General features: G+C 43.5%; 2 protein-coding genes across 2 annotated transcripts in view; both read right to left on the bottom strand.

Moving 5' to 3' along the window:
- The window catches only part of BMPR2 (bone morphogenetic protein receptor type 2), a 212,650-nt gene extending 212,508 nt beyond the window's left edge, over positions 1-142 (bottom strand). Inside the window, exon 1 of the mRNA XM_046657752.1 lies at positions 28-142. Within this exon, the coding sequence (XP_046513708.1) occupies positions 28-103 (76 nt within the window). The 5' untranslated portion in view covers positions 104-142. The remainder of the gene's footprint in view (positions 1-27) is intronic.
- Positions 143-408: 266 nt separating this feature from the next.
- On the bottom strand, positions 409-8,442 carry LOC124238711 (translation initiation factor IF-2-like). Its single transcript, XM_046659867.1, has 3 exons — positions 8,432-8,442; positions 880-2,440; positions 409-813 (listed from the first exon to the last, which is right to left on the bottom strand). Exons 1-3 carry the CDS (start codon positions 8,440-8,442, stop codon positions 409-411), a joined length of 1,977 nt encoding a protein of 658 aa, XP_046515823.1.
- Between the last annotated feature and the right edge of the window lie 14,893 nt (positions 8,443-23,335).

The following is a 23,335-nucleotide window of genomic DNA, read 5'->3' as shown; positions in this document are numbered from 1 at the left end:
CCGCCCCGCCCGCGCCCCGCTACTCACCGGCCGCCGCGCTGACCAGCAGGACGCCGCAGAGCAGCGCGGGCCCCCGCCAGGGCCGCCGCGGCGGGGGCGGCATCCCGGGCCGGCGAGGGGGGCGGGCGCGCCGAGCCGAGAAACGCGGAGGGCCCCGCGGGCGGAGCGAGCTGCCGGGCCGGTGTCCTCCCTCGTCCGACGGCCGCGGCCCGAGTCGCGAGGCGGGGTGGGAGGGCAGGCGGCAGGCGCGCGGGCGAGCGGCCGAGCGGCCGAGCCCTCAGTGCTCTCCGCCGCGGCGGCGGGGCGTCGCGCGCCGGGGCCGGGCTGCCTCGGCCCCCCAGGCTGGGGGCATGTCCGGGGGGAGGCGCGGGAGCGCGGGGAAGGCCCGCAGTTATTCCCCGCGGAGTTTCACCAGAGCGGAGAGCGAGCCGGGTGGGGGCGAGAGCATAGCCGGGCGCCGAGGCCGGAGGGCGGGAGCGGGGCGGCGATCAGCACCGGGTGCCGGCGGCCGGGCAGGGCGAAGCCGGGCGGGCGGCGGCGGCGGCGCCCGGCGGCCCGAGGCGCATCCCCGGGGCTCCGGGAGGGCAGGATTCCTTTAAGTTTCGCTTCGGCGCTTCCTTCACTCCGATTTCGGGAACAACAAATCCTCTTCCTCGACCGCAGCGAAAAAGGAGCCTGCCTCCATGGACAAGCCCGCAGCCCGCACGCCGGGCGGAGCGCCGAGGGTCCCGCGGGCCGGCGCGGAGGGGGCGGCGGGGAGGTGCCGGGTGCGCGCCTCGCTCGCTCCTTTTTATTGCCGCCGCTCGGTCTCGTCTGAGGTAAAGTCCACCGTGGAAGCCTCGTCTTCTCCAGTCAATGGCTCCTGTGAGCGAATCCAACTCCCCCGAGAAAGCCGCCGCCGCCGCCGCCGCCTCGTTCTCCCGCAGCTCTGGGCTCCGGGCGGAGCTCGGGCGTCGCGGGCCGAGGGCGGGGGGCGGCGGGAGGGCGGATGTAGGCGCTGGGGAGGGGGGTGGGCGGCGAGGCGGCGAGACAGCCCGCGCCCCTCCGGGAAGCACTTCCAGTGGCTCCGAGCAGACCAGACACAAAGGGGGGAGTCGCCGCAGCTGCCAGTCTGCGGCGCTCCCGGTCACCGGAGTCGCCCCGCCTCCGCCGCCGCCTCCGCCTCCGCCTCCTCCTCAGTCTCCGGCTCTTCCCGGCCTGTCTGTCTCGGGCCTGTGGTGCAGCGCGGGCAGCGGCGGCGGCGGCCGCGGCGCGACGAGGCCCGCACTGCGCCTGCGCGCCCGCGGCCCCGCCCGGCCCCGCCCCTCGCCCTGCAGCCTGCCGAGGCGGGCTCCGCGGCCCCTGCGCGACGCGGCTCCCGAGCCGCCGAGGGCAGGGTGGGGCCGGCGGGCTGGGGGCGCGGCCGTGGCGTCTGTGCACACACACGCACACACCTTTCCTACGTGCACGCTTGGCATGTGTGTGCGAGTGTAAGCGAGAGCGGCCACATCTTTTGTCTGACCTTTGGGAGCGCCTCCGAGCTCGGCGGCTTAGCCCCTTTCTGAGGCGCTGCCCTGGAGCACAGCCCGGAGGGCAGGGCGGCCCCGCGGTGTCTCCGGCCCGGGCTGGCCTCTCCGCCGCCCGAAGAATCCGGACGGACCCGCCTTTCCCAGCACCGGAGCCTGGGGCTCCTCGGCTCGGCGCACTACCCGAACAAAAGCCGGAATGGGAGAGACCCCCCTGAGCGGGTGTTTTTGCCCTTATCGATGTCCTGCTTCCCTCAGGCCCGCCTTCCCGTAGCCCGTCTGAGGGGACCGGAAGGTGGAATATGTGAAAGGATGCGAAGCCAGGAAGAAAACTCCTTCTTTCACAATTCCGTGCACTGCCGGGCTGTGTGCACGGCTGTCCCTGCGGCGCGGCCCCCACCTCGCGGTGGCCCTTCGCTCCCGGGGGCCGGGGCCCTGGGGGGCTTCTTCGGGCCGGTGACAGGGAACTCGCGCTGGGGGGCTGCTGCCCCGGCGCGAAGGGCGGGGCCGCGTCTTCGCACCCAGGCGAGGGAGAAGGTCCTGTGGGCGCCGCCCCCGCCCTGGATCGGGAAAGGATACTGTTAGTCGGTTTCGTTGAATTGCAAAAACCCGAGCAACCCGGAGAGGGGAAGGGACTTCTCCCGCCCCCCGCAGCGCTCACACAGCCCTGGGGGTCAGGTCGACGTGGGTGGGATTTTGCCGGGGGAAGGGGGCGGGGGCGTGCGAGGCGCCATGATCGAAAGTCTGGGTTTGACTGCTGCCTGCGAGGTGGAAAATTCGGGGGGGAGGGTGGGTGACGGCGATCCGAGAGGTGGGGTCCAGCCTCCCCTGGTCGTGCTGGTAGTTCTCGTGGGTAAGGGCAGTCCCGAGGATGCACTTGTGAAGTCAAACTCTTTGCTGGTTTATTCAAGTCCCTTTTTATCTCTTTATCTGAACTTGATGTAAATAAATCTCCACATTCCTTAAACTGGTTGCTTTTATCATACTAAATATCTTCTATAATTAGAGATTGTGGTAATACCAGCCCAGGATTCTCAGACTCTTTTTAGTGGAAATATTTTTATACTGTTTACCCTTCAGGCAGAGGGAAATTTTTCTGTGTAGTAAAATCCCTTAAAAAGGAAAGAAAATTAGAAGGAAGATATGCTTTGATTCGTTAGCTTTATTACTATATTTTGTTTTACCCAAAAGGCCTAAATAAGAAATTGGTATTGTTTTACCACTGACTTTCAAGAAAATCCAATCTAGCACTCAGAGAAATAGGATTTTCGTATGTTAGAGGTGCAGAAAGTGTAGTAGTTGGTAGTGTGCTGTTTTTCTTTCTCAAATTGGGATCAAGTACTGGATTATTCTATTTTTATTTACATCAAAGTTTTCCTAAGAAACAATAAGTAGCCTATACATATTATAAATGTGTGATGAATTATATTGAAAAGAAGAAAGGGTCCTAGGGAACTCACATAAAAAAATAGGCCACTGACTTGGTAGGAATAATTAGTAGACAACTAAATAGGAAACTCTCTTCCCTTTTCTGTTGCTCCTTGTAATACCTCGCTTGAGACATGGCTGTTCACTCACTATGAGAAAGGACATCAGAGAAGAGCTAGAATCTGGCAATCAGTCTGTCCACTCAGAGTGACAGACAGACAATGCAAGTCAAGCTCAGGTGAGAACAAAGGATTGGCAGGGCAGACAAGGTTTGGTATCTCTACTAGTTAGGATAGGCTAGGTTGTAACAAACATCTTAGCAGTTTTTTTTGCCACAAGGGTTTATTTCTCACACGTGGCATGTTTGATACAAATCATCAGAAAGCCTATGGGAAGTGGGGTTCACTGGGAAACAGATCCTGAAACTCTGAGATCTGCATGCAGGAGTTTATTTGGTGGTCTCAAAAACAATCTCTGGAGAGTGAGGGTCACAGGATCTGCATAGATAGAAGTTGAACTGCAACTCAGTTGCAACTGAGGCTTCAACCAGTTCTGCAGGGAGCTCTGGAGCTGGGATGGCCCTTGGGTGTTGTCCTAAATTGAGGTATGGAGCTAGGTCTTTATACCCTCACATCAACCAGGCATTGGATATGGGCTGCACTCAGGGAAAGTTCCTCGGTTGACAGTGCTCTCTTTAGCCAAGAGCAACTTCCAGAGAGGGGCTCAGCTGAGAGCTGTCAACCACCAACATTTCCAGCCGTTGGGAGAGGTTGTGCTTTAGTCCTACAGGATGGATCCGGGGAGCTAAGGGCAACATCCACTACGTGGACTCTGCTCATTGTAGTCACTGAGGTCCCAGACTGATGGAGGCTTCACTGAGATACATGCCTTCAAGACTGCCACAGCAGGGATCATAAAATTTAATTGCTAGTGCTGCAGTGTCTTGCTCTAGCCATTAAAATGCTTCCACCCAGAAGCAATGTGCTTTACTTCCATTCACATTTTATTGGCCAAAGAAGTCACATGACCAAACCTGACTTCAAAAGAGAAGGGAAACGTAATTCTATATCATGTTACTAGAAGGAGGAGAACATGAAAATTTGTGAACAACCCTAATGACTACCATGGTGTCCAAGGGGAAAATAATCCCCAGCACTCTAATCACCAAAAACTTGTTAGTAGAATAAGAGGGTCTTCTAACCTATGGGGAAAACTCTGCGGTAAGGAACTGGGAAATGAAGGGAGCCACACAGCAATCCAAGACTGATGGATTATGGTCCCTCATGGATTATATCTTTTCTCTGAGGCGGAAGACTTACAAAAGCAAAGCAAGGCCCTGGTTTCAGGAGGGGACTAGGGAGATTAAGCAGATTGTTAGTCAAGGATTGGAATAAGGACCAAGGCAGAATCCCTGTTATATGAATGAGGACAAATAGCATTACCTGGGTTCAGAGATACTGAATACTTCTGAGAACAAACTTTATCATCATAAAGGGGTGGTAGCAAAGAAAAACTCTTAACTCTAGAAGAAAAATAATACAGATGCCCAGAAGTAAGCACTGGGACACCCTTCAGGGTTAGAGTAACAAAACGCAAATTTAAATCTCCTTAGAAACTAACGTTTAATCTTTAGGATTAAACTGAGGAATGGGACATGGCACAACCTCTTTTTGGAAGAGTAAGGTATAGTTGTAAACCCAGTTGTGAAGTGCAAGAAAAATGAGATTGGAGATTGACCCCCCTTGACATCCTCTGGACCTAAGAGCAACCTTAAATCTCTCTCTAAAACAAGCAAAGCTTTAAAAAAAAGAAAAAGAAAAAGCTTTGGGGCTGGCCTGGTGGCATAGTGGTTAAGTTTGCACACTCCACTTCGGTGGCCCAGGATTCACCAGGTGGGATCCCGAACATGGACCTACACACTTCTCATCAAGCCATGCGGTGGCAGGCGTCCCACATAAAGAGTAGAGGAAGATAGGGACAGATGTTAGCTCAGGGCCAGTTTTCCTCAAAAGAAAAGGAAGCTTTGCTTTTGGAACCTGAATCTATTGTCCCATCTCTTTCCTTTCTTTTTACCTAATTTTGGTTAGCCTAGCTTCTGGAGTCACCTTTCCCTTTAAAAACACAATAAAGTTATCTGAGCCTCCCATCCAGAGTGACTGCCAGCAGGAGAACCCAGTTTCTCCCCAGGCATTGAAAGAGCCCGAAAGAGGACCTACATTTTCCACAAATTTACCTGATTTGCTCTGGACTTCTCTACTGACATCTAGTAAGAGCTTTTCCTGGGTAATGCCAGACCCTGAGCTCTGCTTTCCTCCAAAGAGTAGGTATAGGAACCTTCATTTATTCTCCAAACTACTGCAAGAAAATGGTTAAAAATTTTACTAAGGCTTAGAATTTTTTTAAAAAAGAACTACGACATAGTAAAGGAAATCTTAAAACAGGATATCAGATATCACTGTTCCCTGAAGTCCTTGAACCACACATTTCCCGCCTGTGGATCCCCTATCTTTGAAAGTAGTATTCCTCAGCCTGTGGCCACTAACCATGTCCCTAGGATCCAGTTCCATCCTCTCCCACCATCCAGATGAAATCCATTGGTCCATCCACCCATCCTTTCACTCATTCATTTATGTAACCAACAAATCTTTATTGAATTCTGTGCCAGTCACTATTCCAGACATAATGATACAGCAAGGGACAAGGGAGCCAAGTTCCTTCCTCCCATCCTCTCACAGTACTTACCTGTATTTGTTTTCTATCACTTTTAGCAAATTACCACAAACTTAGCAGCTCAAAACAACATGCATTTATTTTCTCATGGTTTCCACACATCAGGAGTCCAGGCATGATTTAGCTGGGTCCTCTGCCCAGGGTCTCACAAGGTTGCAATCAAGGTGTCAGCCAGACTGTGTTATCTGGAGGCTTGACTGAGGAAGAACCTCCTTTTGGGCTCTTTCAGGTGTTGGCTGTCTGCCAGGGGCTGGAGGCCACTACATTTCCTTGTCATGTGGCTTTCTCCATAGATGTTCTCAAACATAGAGCTTACTTATTCAAAGCCAACTGGGAGAGTCTCTCTTGCTCCAGTCGGCTAAGACGGAGTCTTATATAACACAACACAATCATGGGAGTGGCAGCCTATCACCTTTGCCGTATTCTGTTGATTAGAAGCAAGTCACAGATTCCACCTACACTGGAACGGAAGGGATTTTACAAGGATATGGATGACTGAGGGTCACCTTAGGTTATGTTCACCATATTACCTTTTAGCAAGGAGAGACAATATGAGGGGGACAGCTGTTCTCCCTTAAAAGGACTTAACAGGGAAGACCTGTTTGAAGAAGTGTCACTTGACTTGAGACTTGACTGAGGAGAAGGATCCTAGCAAAGGGATCTCTGATGGGGAGAGATCTGGTGGAAGAGCCTTCCTGGCTTAGGAAACAAGCAAAGGCCCTGAACTAGTTAGGATAATCTTGCTACATCTGAGGAGTGAAAATGAGGCCAGTTTATTGGAGTATAGGAGATGAAGTTAGAGGGGTAGGCATGTGCCACATCATACAAGGCTAATAGGCCGTATGATAGCAAAGAATTTCCAGTTCCTCAAACACACATGTCTTTGAACCTTTGCACTTGCTGTTAGATCTGCCAAGAATGCCCTCCCCCCCCAATTATCTCATTAATTTTGTTCACCATACAACACCCAGCTCAGACAATACTACCTCTAAGAAGATTCCCCTGACCCCAAACTCCAAGCAGAATTCATTAATCATTCATTAATCAATCAAGAGATTCTTTGGGTTACATCTATACCTTTTATAAACTTCTAATGTTGCGCTTGTCAGGCTGTGTTTTTGATAACTTGCTTTCGTTTTCTCCCCTACAGAATTGTGAGCAACTTAAAAAGAAGCATGATCTCTTATTGATCATTGTATCCACAACAGTAAGCACAGTAACTAGCACATAATAGGCCCTCAATAAAGACTACTGAAATCAATTGAATTGAAATTGTTTAGGACTTCCCTTATGGGGTGAATAGGGATGGTGCTGAGACCTTGGAATTCCTTCTGAGGAAGCCTGGCCCTGAGCTAACATCCGTGCCCATCCTCCTCTACTTTATATGTGGGACGCCTCCCACAGCATGGCTTGCCAAGCGATGCCATGTCCGCACCCGGGATCCGAACCGTGGAACCACAGGCCGCTGAAGCGGAACGTGCGCACTTAACCCCTGCACCACTGGGCCAGCCCTAGTTTGTTGTTTTTAAAAGATTAGTTATGTAAGATGCCTATATGGTGCCTGAATTCCAAAATTAGACAGGCTTTCTGTTTTCTTCAATAGAGGCATTTTTCTTTATTAAATTTTAGGTACCTCCACCCACCCCATATTAATGCATAATCAGTCATTTATACCTTTGGTATGAATTTCTTGATAATATACTTTCTAACAGTTAACCTAGAAAACATCTGTTAGGAGGGAGAAGGAAGATTGAGGGTATTGATTATTTGGGTTTGGGAGTTGTCCAAAAGGAAAATAGATCTTGAAATGAAATAGGATGGAAGCACAGAGGAGCTTGATTACTTCCTAAATTTGCCTGGGCTAGCCATGTCTGTGGCTAAGGCATTATAGATTATCCTTATTTTATTTTGAAAAATGAAACACATACATTTCCAAAATGCCAATTACTCAAGTGTATATACCAAAGGAGAATCAGAGTGAAACATTGAACTCAGACTTCCTAGCTCAGTCCAGGGTTCATATCCTCAATACTGTTATCTCTTTTTATTCAACTTTATTATTGATCAACTCTTGTCAGAATTACAATGTCCGTTACTTTCAATTCTGTACTAAAAGTGTTACCTACTCATGTATTCACACAATATTTATTAAGCACCTATTGTGTGCCCATCAGTGAATAAAACACAAAGATCTCTGTCCTCTTGGAACTTCATTCCAGCAAAGGGAGGCAGACAATAAGCAAAAGACGTGAAAAATAAGTAAAGTATCTAGTATATAGAAGGTGCCGAGTACCATGGAAAAAGAAAAGGAAGATAGGTTAAGAGTGATTGAATTTGGGGTAGGGAGGCCAATCAGGTAATAGCACAAAATATGATAGTCAGGGTCAGACTTGTTGAGAAAGTTAAATTTGGGCAAAGATTGGAAGAAACTGGCCTCTGGAAGAACTATAAAGCCTACGTGACCAGTTCTTGAGGGCTGGGAGGACGCTGGCAAAAGAGATCGTTGGTGGACTATGATAAGCATTCGGTCTTTATCCTACCAGCACTGGGCAGCCATTGAAGGGTGTGAAGCAGAAAAGGAGCATGACCAAATATGTATTTTGCACAAATCATCCAGACTGCTAGATGGAGTTTGGTTTAGAATGAGTGGATCAAGAGATCAGCTGGGAGGCCACCTCACTTAGCAGAAGAGAAGGCCTTTGTGTCAGAATAGGAATCCCTTATACCAGGGGAACTATGTACCTAGAAGTTAATAATAGAACCAGTACCTCATAGCCATAGCTACTCATTAGTAACAAGTAATGCTTTCAGAGATACTATAGTTCTACTTTAGACTAGTTCTTTGCATCAATCTCACAGGTAACAAATCTCAAAATTATTGGTTACAACTGGAACTAAGGCACGAGGGATAAAATAGGGATGAAACAGGGCATAAGGTGGGCTGCTGTACTTTCAGAAAGAGACAGAAACCTAAAACCAGAGTGAGTTTTAACCCGAAGATTAAAATGCTAAACCCCAGAGCTGTCATTGCACAACCCCTTCCTGACTGTGATCGTGGGAGAAGGTGGGCCTAGGCTTGCGGCTGGGACCCAGGTAGACTGACAGGAGAAGGATGCAGAGTCTGGACAACAGGCAACGGTCCCGTCAGAAGTTTGGCTACTGTGACATTGTGGCAGAGACGTTGGTGCTCCACAAACATATCATCTGCTCCCCAATACTTCCAGCTCCTTGTGAAGCGGTAGTAGAAGTAATGTGTGTCACTTCGAACCAAAACACAGAAGAGCCAGCATTACGCTCCAGTTCTCTTTTCCCTGCCACAGCAACTGGGAAGGCGAGGTACTCCAGGCAGTACAGCTACAAGGCGGTGCAGCCTCCTTTAGTCTGGGCCCCTGATAACTGAGCAGAACCCCTCCTTAACCTACACTAGACATGTATCTTGAGTGAAAAATAAACTTTTATACTGAGCTGCAGAGATTACAGGATAGTTATTGAGCATAATCTAGCCTATGTAGGGTAACGTAACATGTTACCTTCAACAGATGAAGTATCCAAATATCAGGCAACATCAGTGTAAGACTATTATTACGTCAGCACGTTTTTACAAAACGGGGCCATGATTCACAAATGAGAATTACAAAGGAGAATAGCTAACTGTTTAGTTAAATTCCATCTATTTAGCAAGGATTCCATGAGGATCAGCATAAGGGTCGGCAGCACCTGACCTTAGTCGTGGGCACCGTGGGTACAGGAGACACAAGGCAGGTCACAAAGACTGACCACTGGAAGAAAATTATCTAAAACTATAGTGGTTGAAAGAGTCAAAGTGGGCAATGGAAGAATTTGAATATGAAATTCTTGAGTATTTTTGCAGTTTTAGGATTTGGTTATTTACATAGTAAGAGAATCGTATCAAGTTATCAAGTTACTGGATCAATTCAAGGAGTACCATTTATTTTTTTTAAGCCAAAGCAGAATAGCAAAATTCGGCATCCATAGAATATCTAAATCCCTCCCATTTGTGATTATAGGAAAGAATTACGTGTAACGGTGGGGAAAAAAATATTAAACAAAAGTTTTAGTAACAGCTTCACTACTGATTCTGTGACTTTGAGCAAATCTTTTCACTTTTCTAGGGCTCAATTCCTCATCTGTAAAACAAGTTTGGACCTGGGGCTACCCCGTGGCCGAGTGGTTGAGTTTGCTGACCCCATTTCCGGGCCCAGCCTTTCGCTGGTTTGGATCCTGGGTGCGGACATGGCACCACTCATCAGGCCACACTGAGGCGGTGTCCCACATGCCACAACTAGAAGGACTCACAACTAAAAAATACACAACTATGTACCGGGGGCCTTTGGGAGAAAAAGGAAAAAATAAACTCTATTATTTATTTACATCAGTAACTTGCCGACATTAAGAAAATTATATATAATGACAGGTTTCATTTTTACCCTAAAGGACATAAGTTGAAAACAGAAATATTTGAGAAAAAGCCTTCTTACAGTATATTACTTTGTATTAGTGGAAAGGTAGTAATTCTTTATTTAAAATTATTTTATGAAATAGTTGGAGTTATTTGTATAATTTTGAGTCCTGAGTCATACAGTTTTATAGGGAAGAAATCGTTTTTTACATTTCTTCTTCTTCATCGTTTTCTTTTTTTCTTTTGGTGAGGAAGATTAGCCCTGAACTAACATCCCTTGCCAATCTTCCTCTTTTTGCTTGATGAAGATTGTTGCTGAGCTAACATCTGTGCCAATCTTCCTCTACTTTGTGTGTGGGATGCCACCACAGCTTGGCTGGTTGAGCAGTGTATAGGTGTGCGCCAGGGATCTGAGCCTGCAAACCCTGGGCTGCCAAAGCAGAGTGTGTGAACTTAACCACTGTGCCACTGGGCCAGCCTCACATTTTTCTTCTTAATGTGTCGTGATTCCCACTGTTCATAGGCAGAGCGTGGAAGCAAGATATTTTTCCACTGATATCCTAATATGTGATCAGATATACCATTTGCCTTTTATGACCCCCAGAAAGGTCTGAATCACTCCTTACAACTTATTCGGAAATAGTCTGACTTATGAAAGTTACTAAGCAATCAACAAGCATTTATTGAATCCCATTTGGGTGTATACTTCTGTATTAGTGCTATATCAGTATTAATTTTTAAAAGCTCTCTATTTCAGTATGGTGAGAATAACAGTTATCTAATGTTATCAAAGAAGTGATAAAAGCATAAGATATTTCTCTCTAATTATTTCTTGTACAATTATTTAATGTGTGAAAATCTTATTTCGCTAGAAAGATTTATACTATTGGAGAGCAGTGACTAAATCATATGCTGCTACACACCCAGAAAACATTCAATAAATAGTCATGAAGTGAAAAGCCAGCCAAGTGAGGCCACAAAATAAGGCAAAAATATTTGATCCTGCATAGGCTTATTTGTATCTTGAGGATTAGAAAAAAGTCATAATGAGGGGCTGGCCCGGTGGCGCAGTGGTTAAGTTTGCACATTCCGCTTCAGAGGCCCGGGGTTCGCTGGTTTGAATCCCGGCTGTGGACATGGCACCGCTCAGCAAGCCATGCTGTGGCAGGCGTCCCACATATAAAGTGGAGGATGGTGGGCACAGATGTTAGCTCAGGGCCAGTCTTCCTCAGCAAAAAGAGGAGGATTGGTGGCAGATGTTAGCTCAGGGCTAATCTTCCTAAAAAAAAAAAAAATCATAATGAATACTTTTTCTTACGGCACATTCTGTGAATGTTTGATATTTTTCAATACTTCTTCTAGTTATTAAGCACGTCAACATTGTCCTCACTTAGCTGCTGAGGCTGTTGCATAAGCATTTGAAATGCGCTGAAGTTAGAAAACAAGACTGTCTGACGGCCTTGTTTCTGGCTTTTGATAAATATTTATCTGGCCTTTCCTGATGACCTCCAAATAACTGCACTGGACTATCTGCTTGCACAAATTACACAAATAATTTTAAGAGCAGCTGAAACTACTGTCATACCCATCCTCACGACCTTTGCCCTGTTGCGATAAGGATGTATTCACCCTTTTTAGAGGCCCCTGAAACACAGAAATATCCACATCAAAAATTTACTTTCTTCTTTCTTAATCTAGAATTTCCCTACTTAAAATTGATTAGATATTTAGAGCTAAAATGTGATGTTTTTTATTTTCCATACACAAACTAATCATCTCTTCCACTTGAATATATTCCTTTTCCCTTCAACTAAAAGACCAATTTTAAAACCTCTTTTGTGATAGGAAATCAAATCATACAAGAAATTTAGGATAAAAATCTTTGTCTAAACTTGGTCTCAAAGATGTTCAAAAAGCTAGATGACCATCCACTCTTTTTTGTGGAGAGAAATCCATTTTATAACTTTCAGTTATAAAAATAATTTAAAAGAAGGCTGATCACTGGGGCTGGCCCCGTGGCCAAGTAGTTAAGTTCATGCACTCCTCTTGGCAGCCCGAGGTTTCGCCACTTCAGTTCCTGGGCGCGCACATGACACCGTTCATTAGGCCATGCTAAGGTGGCGTCTCCCATACCACAACTAGAAGGACCCACAACTAAAAAATATGCAACTGTGTACCGGGGGGATTCGGGGAGAAAAAGCAGGAAAAAAACAAAAAGAAGGCTGATCATGGGCTGCTCATCTCAGGGCACGTCCTATTTTATCAGTGAGAGGCTCACAGTATCTCTGGCATCTTAAATGTTCTTCTGCATCAGAACCATCACTGCTTTCCACTAGCTAACTCATTGCTTTTGGGAGACTGTTTTCCTTTATATAGTTCTCATATTAATCAATTTTTTCAGTGTATATCTGCTACTATCCAGAAATAGACTCTACTCATTTAGTCTTCTTAAAGTACAGAATAAAAAAATGGAACTACCAGACTGACTTGTGGGGCTTTTTTCCTCTTTCATGTATTACAGAATAATCTTTCCATATACCCAAAATAAATGGCTTTAGGAAAATGCACCAAAGACAAACTATTACTAGAGTGGTATTCACTGCTAAGGATTACTCATAGGCATTCTGTTTGCCAAGTTTTTATGTAGAACATCTGTAAGAAATCTTATTTGCCATTGTCTCGCCTTCCTACATCTCCCTATAAGGACTTTTTTCCCTTGGCCACAAAACTCTAGAAATAGAAAAATGGAGAAAGAGAGGAAAATCTGGTGAGGTGATTAAGCTCAGTAACAATTTTCTAGTTAAAAGGTTAATGATCAACATCGCATTGCTAGTTGTCTATTACCTCACCTATCTCTGCATAACTCAGGACAATCCTATAGGATAAAACCTCACTTCTTAGCTTTAGGATCAAAGGTCTTCACAGATTTTTCTATCCTTATCCCTTTTTTAATCCTTGTTGTCCAGACCCACTGAACCTCTTACAGTTCACCGAACGTACCAGGCACTTTTTCAAATTTTACCTTCTTTCTAATTAAACGAAGGGGTGGTATTGGGGGCCTTTATCGTTTTGTACAGATTACTGCTTCTGCCTTCAGTGCCTCTCCCTGCCCCTTCTCCAGGCAATCTCCTGCTCTTTTTTCAAAACCCAGTACAACTGTCGCCTCCCAGGTTAAGCGCTCTGCAGTTTCCAGAGCAGCATTCCCTGCCGTGTCCTCTGCGTTCCCGAAAGCTCTGGCCACACTCTGGAGGAGTGCAGCAGTCCTCTTCTACTCTTATTCTTCCTGTTTGATTTGGGAAAGGAGGGGACGTGGATGATTTTTAATTTTATTTTCTTCTTTATACTTTTCTATATATTTTGACTTCCTAAAATGTATTATTTCTTAATTACAAAAAATAAATATAATTTCAAAGTAGTGGTTTAGGACAAAGATAAAAAAAGTAGTCTTTGGTATCCAGAGCAAAAATTATACTCAAGGTAAGGAAATGCAAAAAAATTAAGCGAACTCTCTGCATATTACCAAAAAACAAATTATTTCACACATGGTGCTTTATCATCAGCACTATATCCTAATATTTACTAAACTCTTCAGGATGTGTTAATGCTGTATTTAATACTCTGGTTTATTACTGGTTACATTTGTGATTCTGTCTTTCATTTTTATGTTTTTCTATTTTATTTTATTATATCATTCATGTAAGCCTCCTCAAGCCCTTTGTAAATAAGCCATTTGGCCGCTGGAATTTTAAATGTCCCCGGTGGGTTCCACCAGATCCACATGTTTAGCTGGAACAGGAGTGCTTCCTTAGGGCAAGACGTCATGAAGAGAGAAAAACCACTAACCAAGTGGCTGAAACCCACAGGATAAAACAGCTCCCCTATGCGGTCAGCACGAGCATGTCTATAGGCAACAAACCATAAATGATATGCGCAAGGTTCTGATATTTATTTGCATCTCCTCTTCATTATAGAAGCAGTGAAACCCTTAGCTGCAAACGGCTAAGTTGTGTTTTCTGTTTTAGTTTGTCTTCTTGTGTAGTCCAACGCTGATTTTCTCCTGTGTGTTCTGTTCTTAGACCATGCACATCTGGCTGAGATGTATGGTGGCTTCTGAAATCAGTGCCTTTCTGATTATTTGTAAAAGCAACGATATTTTCTAAACCTGTAATTTCTGAGGGATCCTTCAAACGGAGACTCTATCAGTTGCATTGTGGAGGAGGCTTGGCCAGTGCTCTGCCCAGCGGGCTCTGCTCTGCTCCAGTGTCTCTCACTCAGCTGTCTCCATGCCGACGCGATCAGCATCTCCTGTGCTACGTTGACCAATGAGAGGTGAAATTACTACACTGATTTTTTTCCACCTTGCGCAAAAACGTGGGCTCCATTGTATTTCCTTGGTAACATTAGTGCAAACCTTCTTGTCTATATCCCTGCAAGGATTTTACTGTGGAGCCATTTTAACCTCCCGCTGTGAGGTCTACAATAGCATTTACAGCATTGTATTGCAAATTACCTCCTTAGGCAACCAGGAGATGGTGAATTCTTTAAGGGCTAGGATTTTAGCCTCAGGGTTTAGCATAAATCTGGTTCATATTAGGTCCTCAATAAATGCAGTACTTATTTGAATAAATAAATGAATGAACATAAAGCATATCTCTTTTTTTTTTTGCTGAGGAAGATTCACCCTGAGCTAACATCTGTTGCCAATCTTCCTTTTTATGTGGGCTGCTGCCACAGCAAGGCCACTAACAGACGTAGGGTGGGTCCACACCCAGGCTACAGTGAACTTAACCACTAGGCCAAGGGGGCTGGCCCAAAGCATACCTTCTAAGGAGCAGAGAAGCATCAAGAGAGATTTTAAAATGAATTTAAGATATGAAATGAATTTCCTGAACTAAAAGTGAAAATCCAATTTAAAAACGGGCAAAGAATCTAAATAGACATTTCTCCAAAGAAGATATACAAATGACCAATAAAAATGTGAAAAGATGCTCAACATCACTAGCCCTTAGGGAAATCCAAATCAAAACCACAATGAGGGGGCCAGCCCATGGACAAGTGGTTAAGGTCTTGCACTCCGTTTTAGCAGTTCAGGTTTTTGCAGGTTTGGATCCTGGGTACCGCTCATCAGGCCATGCTGAGGTGGCGCCCCATATAGCACAACCAGAGGCACTCACAAGTAGAATACACAACTGTGTGCTGGGGGGCCTTGGGGAGAAGAAGAAGAAGAAAGGGAAAAATAAGGATTGGCAACAGATGTTAGCTCAGGTGCCAATCTTAAAAAAAAAAAGAAAAACCACAGTGAGGTACACTTCACATCCACTAAGGTGGCTAAAATAAAAAAGACAGATAAAAGTGTTGACAAAAATGTGGAGAAATTGGAACCCTGTTACATTGCTGGTGGGAATGTAAAATGGTGCAGCTGCTTTAGAAAGCAGTTTGACACTTCTTCAAAAGTTAGCATAGGGGCCAGCCTGGTGGCATTGTGGTTAAGTTTGAGTGCTCTGGCTTTGGCGTCCTGGGGCTTGTAGGTTCAGATCCCAGGTGCAGACATAGCACCACTCATCAAGCCTTGCTGTGGTGGTATCCCACATAAAACAGAGGAAGAGGGCCGGCCCCATGGCCGAGTGGTTAAGTTCACACGCTCCGCTGCAGGCGGCCCAGTGTTTCGTCAGTTTGAATCCTGGGCACAGACATGGCACTGCTCATTGGACCACGCTGAGGCAGCATCCCACATGCCACAACTAGAAGGACCCACAACTAAGAACATACAACTATGTACTGGGGGGCTTTGGGGAGAAAAAAAGGAAAAAAAATAAAATTTAAAAAAAAAATTAAGAATTTAAAAAAAAGAGGAAGACTGGCACAGATGTTAGCTTAGTGACAATCTTCCTCAAGCAAAAAGATGGAGATTGGCAACAGATGTTAGTGCAGGGCCAATCTTCCTCATACACACACAAAAAATTAAGCATAGAGCCACCCATGATGGCCTAGTGGTTAAAGTTTGGCACTCTCACCACTTCAGCAGCCTTGTCACAGAACCATACCACTTGTCTATCAGTAGCCATGCTGTGGGGGTGGCTCACATAAGAGAACTAGAAGGACTTATGACTATGATATAAAACCACGCACTGGGGCTTTGGGGAGGGAAAAAAAAAGAGGGAGGAGAAGATTGGCAGCAGATGTTAGCTCAGGGTAAATCTTTCTCTGAAAAAGTTAAGCATGGAGTTACCATATGACCCAGCAATTCCAATCCTGGGTATATATCCAAGAGAAATGAAAACACACCTGCACAAATGCTCAGAGCAGCACCATTCATGATGACCATAAAGAAGAAACAACTCAAATGTCCATCAGTGGATGAATATATGTGGCATATCTATGCAATGGAATATTATTTAGCTGTAAAAAGGAATGAACTACTGATACATGCTATGACATGTGTGAACATTGACAATGTTATGTTGAGTGAAAGACCACAAATTATATGAAATGTCCAGAACAGGCAAATCTAGAGACAGAAAGCAGGTGAGTGGTTGCTGAGGGTGGGAAGGAGAGGGGAGCTGGGAATAGATGGGGAATGATCAGAACTGGGTAAGGAATCTCTTTTTGGGGCGATGAAACTGTTCTAAAACTGATGTGGTGATGGTTGCACAGCTCTATGAATACACTAAAAACTATTGAAGTGTCCATTTTAAATGGATAAATTGTATTCTATGTGAATTATATCTCAATAATGCTGTTTGAAAAAAAAAGGAAACTGAAAGGCATTTTGCCAGTAACAATTACGTTGTTAATTCTCAAACTTTCCCTTCTTTTGCAGGATACTTTTTAAGAACACAACCATATTTGAGGAATGCAGTGGATTCTTAAAGGAAAAATTTCTTAGTCCTCATATTAACCTCAGGAGCAGGACAAAATCAAGATGATGAAACTGGATCACTTCTTTCCCCTGGGCCTTTACCTGATACTATCGGCATATTTATAAATAATTTGGTTTGTTGAAAACACTGCCTGAGATCTTAAGCTGTTTTAGGATATATGAAGGGAAAAAAATCTTTTAACCTGTAAACTTTAGGTCTTGAGGTAAATACTAGAATTTGCAAGCGTTGCTTGGATTACCAGTGGCTTTTCCACTTCCTTCAAAACTCTTGCACAAGCAAGCGGTGTATTAAGCGAGAGATAGAGCTGTGATAAGAGGAGAATTTCTTATAACAACAGCGCACCAGCACCCCTGCTGAGATATCATCTTTTTGGTGACAGACTTGTTTTAATTTTTCTCAGAGAACTGCCAGCCAGTAATACTATCATTTAATCCCACGCAACAATTACAGCAACCGGGATGATGACATTGATAAACAACGGTCCGAATCGCTTACAGTGCCAAGGCTGGTCTCCCCATCACGGAGGATTTCAGTACAAGGGCTAGAGAAGGAACAGTTAATGAGGTCAGAATGGAAAACAAATGACAAGGGAACAGTGAGTGAAGTCACTAGCACACTGGAGATACTTAGAAAATCAGCTGAGGTCTGCAAGCATTTTTGCAAATACCATCACAGCAGGAACGGGAAGGTCCTTGCCTTCTCGAGCAGTTCCAGGAGGATGCATTTATATCATTTGTTTAACAATCAATAAAGTGCCGTTCACCTAACTTTTACACACTACAAATCACTGTCACATCTGTTTTGCATCTGAGCCTCCCTCCCGTGAGGCTGGAGCAGGTATTGTCTCATTGTCACTATCATCAGAAATGACCTATATTGACTTCTTGAATCCCAGGCAAAAAGTGTTGTTTTGACCCCACCACTTTAACCCAATGAACTTTTGACTGGGTCACAGGGAAAAATGAAATTTCATGGAAAGAACAGCTGTGAAAGAAACTCCCCATAGCAGTAGTTAAAATTGACAGAGTTTGATAACGATAAAAACCTGATGGACTGAAGGGAATCTCATTGTAAAATGTGCATGGAAAAAGTTGGTCCTGAGCATAATCATTACAGTAAAATAAAAATGAGAATAGAAAACAGTTGGAGGGGCTGGCCCCGTGGCCAAGTGGTTAAGTTCATGCACTCCGCTTCGGCAGCCCAGGGTTTCTCTGGTTTGGATCCAGGACATGGACATGGCACCACTCATCAAGCCATGCTGAGGCAGCGTCTCACGTGCCACAACCAGAAGGACCCACAATTAAAAATATACAACTATGTACTGGGGGGATTTGGGGAGAAAAAAAGAGGAAAAAAAAAAAGAAGATTGGCAAGAGTTGTTATCTCTTAAAGATTAGCCAATCTTTCAAAATAAATAAATAAATAAATTGCTTATAATTATTGTTAAATGGATATATTTACAAATAAAAAATGACAGCCTAAAATCATGCTCTAATTCAAGTGGAAGAGAGGGCCGAAAAACAAGGAGGAGGAAATGGAAGGATCAAATTGGCATTGCTGACTCGATCTGGAGAATCCTGATTGCCTTCTTACCTTATTCAACATGTCACGTTAAGTAAGTCTCACTCTCAGGCCCTCTCTTTATCTGCAATGTGAGAAGTATAATGACAGGAAGTACTTCATCACGTTGTGGATTAAATGAGATAATGCACGGAAAGTGGTTAGTGTAGCAGTGGCACAAGTGAAGGGTATTTTAACCCTGCCTTTTCCAGGAATTTATTGTATCCTTCAATGTGCCAGGCCAGGATCTTTAAAAATGGGTCTCCTAGTCACTAAACCACATTATTTTATCTGTAAGTATCTCTTTTTTTTTTTTTGTAATTGACAAAATACTTAAAGCTACAACAGAGCTTTACCTCTAACTATATATTTTAAAATATAAATTTTAATTTAGAAAACATTATCCCAAACAACTATTGAGGTATAGGGTAAATTAAAAATACTCCAGATTGTTTAGAAACTATACAAAATAAAAATACTTGTGTTTTTTTAAAAAATTGACACATGAATAGTTATTTTAGTTTGGCTTCTCCACCCCAAAATTACTTTCTCTCTTTTCAAGAAGAACAACAAAAGGCCAGTGGGGTAATGGCATTCTTAGTTTCACTAACCATAAGGAGGTGTGAAATACTGGGAAATCATTTAGCCTACCAGTCTTCTCATATGGAAAATAGATGTGATACATGTACCTACTTCAAAGTTGTTGTGAGAACTAATTAATATTTTTAAACTGCTTTGAAATTCCCATATGAAGGACACCTAACCTGGTCTTTATCTAGGAGAGGTGGGTAAGGTGTGTATGGGAAGGCATTGCTCACGTAGAAGCTAAAATTGGCTCTTGCTTGTGTAACTTGAATTGCTACTTGGCAAGAATGTAATTTAGCAGAGGGAATGCTGTCATACAATTTTTTAAATGCATGTCTCGAAAGCATATAATAATCATTTATTTTTTCATTATTTCATTCTTTACATAGTAGTTATATGATACCAACCACAGATATACAAAGTGTTCAATTCAGTATTCAAACACATACAGCATGTGGAACTCTTTTGTGTGTTTGAGATATTTTTAAAAATCTTTCTTGCTTTGTAGCCAAAAGTACGCAATTGTTCATTGTTTTCTAACACAAGATTTCAGAATTGTATGACTGAGAAAGTGAAAATCCCCCATAATTCTATGCCGCAGAAAATCCACTGCTAATAGTTTGATATATATTCTTCCACTTTTTCCTTTAACTAGTAATACACACACGCACACACACATATATAATAACATATATATTACATAATTAACATATAGATACACATATGAATATATTACACATATACACACATGCACATATGTATATGCCTTCCAAAAAGTTTGCACCAATTCACCCATATTATATATGTTTGTTGATATATAATTATTATTTACAGATACAGGATTATATCATGCATACTGTACTGCAGGGCAGAGACTAGAAGGAAGCAAGAGAAGAGAGAGCCTAGGATGTGAAATGCAACGAGGCACTTGCCCTCAGGGGCTGCTCCTGCGCTCCCACCACCCTAACAGTGAGTGCTTCCTGAAGCATCCTGCCCTAAATCCAGGGCTAGCCTTGCCTCGTACCAGGCCCTGCTGCAACTTGCTTTTTGTTTTTCCCGGTTAATTTATCTTGAATGTCTCTCCACAGACAACTCTCTCTTTTCAGTGGCTGCATAGTTTTCCCTACCCAATCACCTTATGAAGGACATTTGTTTCTAATTTCCCGGTGAGCATCCTTGGTATAGACCTCTGTGCCTGCTTGTGTTCAAATTTATCTGTGTTGAATTTCTGAAAGAGAACAACCGGGTCGAAGTCTCGTGTGCACTTGACTTTTTTTTTAATAACCAAAGGCATTTTTTTGCCCTCAAAAATATTTGTGCTAATTTACACTCCCATCAAAAGTGCCTAGTCCCGAACACTCTGACCAACACTGGATGCTATGAATTTTTAAAAGCTTAGACGGTTGGATACACAAAAATAGTAACTTGTTTTGGTTTTAATTTGCATTTCTTAAAATGATGCTGGGCATTCCTTTCTTGTAATCAACCATTTGTATTACTTCTTTTGAGAATTGCCTCTTCTTGCTGTTTGACAACTTTCCCAACATTTCCCAGTTTTTTCCTGAAGTTTTATGAGATCTTTGTATATTAGGGATTCTAGTCTTTTTTATAAATATATTTTGAAGTACTTTTTCCCAGATTGTGTCGTGTCATTTTGTCTTCTGATGGTGCTCAGTCATCGTTTTTTTGTTTGTTTTGTTTTATTCTTTGAAGTTCTGTTATTTTTGTGGAGTCTAACATGTGGGTCTTTCCTTTATGGCTTCCGGATAACGCTACATGTTCAGGGCGCCCTTTCTCATTCAAAATATTTTTTGCAAAAGCCTTATTGAGATATAATTCATACACCATGAAATTCGTCCTTTTAAAGCAGACAGTTCAGTGGTTTTTAGTATAATCCAAAGTTGAGCAACCATCACCACTATCTAATTTTGGAAGATTTCATTACTGCAAAAAGAAACTCACGCCTATCAGCAATCACTCCTCATGGCCCTTTCCTTCCAGCCTCTCACAACCGATAACCTACTTCTCTCTCTATAGATCAGTCTATTCTGGACATTTCAAATAAATGGAGTCATGCAATACGTGGCCTTTTGTGCTTGGCTTCTTGCGCTTAGCACAACGTTTTCAAGTTTCATCCATGTTGTGGCGTGTGTCGGTGTTTACTTCCTTTGCATGGCTGAATATTGTTTACACATATATCAACTGATGGACCTTTGGATTGTTTTCACTTTTTGGCTACTATGAATAATGCTACTGTAATCATTCATGTACACGTTTTTGTTTGAACACCTGTTTTCCATTGTTTTGGATATATACCTAGACGTGGAATTGCTGAGTCATCTGGTAACTCTATGTTTGACATTTTGAGAAACTTCCTGTTTTCCTAAGCAGCTGTGCCATTTTACAATCCCACCAGTAATGTACGAAGTTTCCAATTTCTCTACATCCTTGTTAACACTTGTTATTGTCTGTCATTTTTATTTTAGCCATCCTAGTAGGTGTGAAGTGGTATCTCATTGTGGTTTTGATTTACATTTCCCTAATGGCTAATAATGTCAAATTATCTTTTCACATGCTTATTGGCCATTTGTATATTTTCTTTGGAGAAATGTCTATTCAGATCCTTTGCTCTTTTGTTAATTGGGTTTGCTGTTGTTGTTGTTGGATTGAGTTCTTTATATATTCTGGATACTAGAGCCTAATCAGATATATGTGATTTGTAAATATTTTTTCTCATTATGTAGGTTGTCTTTTCTCTTTCTTTGTACTGTCCTTTGAAGTACAAAACTTTTAAATTTTGATGAAATCCAATTTATCTATGTTTTCTTTTGTTGCATGTGTTCTTGGTGTCATACCTAAGAAACTATTGCCTAATCCAAGGTCATCAATATTTATTCTCATGTTTTCTCCTAAGAGTTGCATAGTTTTAACTCTTACTTTTTTTTGCTGAGGAAGATTAGCCCTGAGCTAACATCATCTGTGCCAATCTTCCTCCACTTTATACGTGGGTTGCTGCCACAGCATGGCTGCCAATGAGTGGTGTAGGTCCATGCCCAGGATCCAAACACGTGAGCCTGGGCTGCCAAAGTAGAGCATGCTGAACTTAACCACTAGGTCACTGGGCTGGCCCCTTTAACTCTTACTTTTAAGTCTTTGGCCCATTTTGAGTTAATTTCTGTATATAATGTGAGGTAGAGGTCCAACTTCTTTCTTTTTCTTTTTTTTTTAAAGATTGGTACCTGAGCTAACATCTGTTGCCAATCTTCTTTCTTTCTTTTTTTTTCCCCTTCTTCTCCCCAAAGCCCCCCAGTACATAGTTGTATATTCTAGCTGTGAGTGCCTCTGGTTGTGCTGTGTGGGATGCTGCCTCAGCGTGGCCTGACCAGCAGTGCTAGGTCTGCACCCAGGATCCAAATGGACAACACCCTGGGCCACTGAGGTGGAGAAAACAAACTTAACCACTGGGCCACAGGGCCGGCCCCCCAACTTCTTTCTTTTGCATGTGGATATCCATTTGCCCCAGCACCGTTAGTTGAAAAGACTGTTCTTTTCCCATTGAATTGTTCTAGCATCATTGTCAAAAATCAATTGATCCTTCACATATGGGTTTATTTCAGAACTCTCAATTCTAATTGATCTTGATGTCTATGCTTATGCCAGTACCACACAGTGTTGATTCACTATCACTTCACAGGAAATTTCGAAATCAAGAAGTGTGGATCCTGCCACTTTGTTCTTCTTTTTCAAGATTGTTCTGGCTTTACTGTGTCCCTTTCATTTCCATATGAAATTTAGGATCAGCTTGTCAATTTCTGCATAAAAGCAGCATCTTGGATTGCTGTCATTCAAATTTTATCAATATATTTACTGATGATTTCTTTTAGGACTTTTGCCATGCCTGTTTTCTCAACAAATCCCTCACAAATGCACGTTACTGATTTCAGCCTTGTGATCTAGAAACAGGATGTGAAAAGACACAGAATTTTCCGGCCCTCTAAATACTTGCCTTCTCTGTCCAGTTAGGCATAAAAGATGCCAAACCACACAATATTTGATTACTACCTAGAGGGAATCATTAGTTGCACACATAAATGTAGCTTGGTGCTGTGCCCATGTCCAGAAACCAGACTGTGAATCAGTTGTAAGCACTTGGTTTGCCATCGCCACCTTAAAAGCTTTTCTGCCATTTTATGTCCATGTGCCAAACGACTGAGACTTTCATTCGT

This window comes from Equus quagga, chromosome 4 (assembly GCF_021613505.1).
Source record: "Equus quagga isolate Etosha38 chromosome 4, UCLA_HA_Equagga_1.0, whole genome shotgun sequence".
NCBI classification, from domain to species: Eukaryota; Metazoa; Chordata; class Mammalia; order Perissodactyla; family Equidae; genus Equus; species Equus quagga.
Note: the sequence above shows the minus strand (reverse complement) of the source record. Positions and strands in the feature narration are given on the sequence as shown.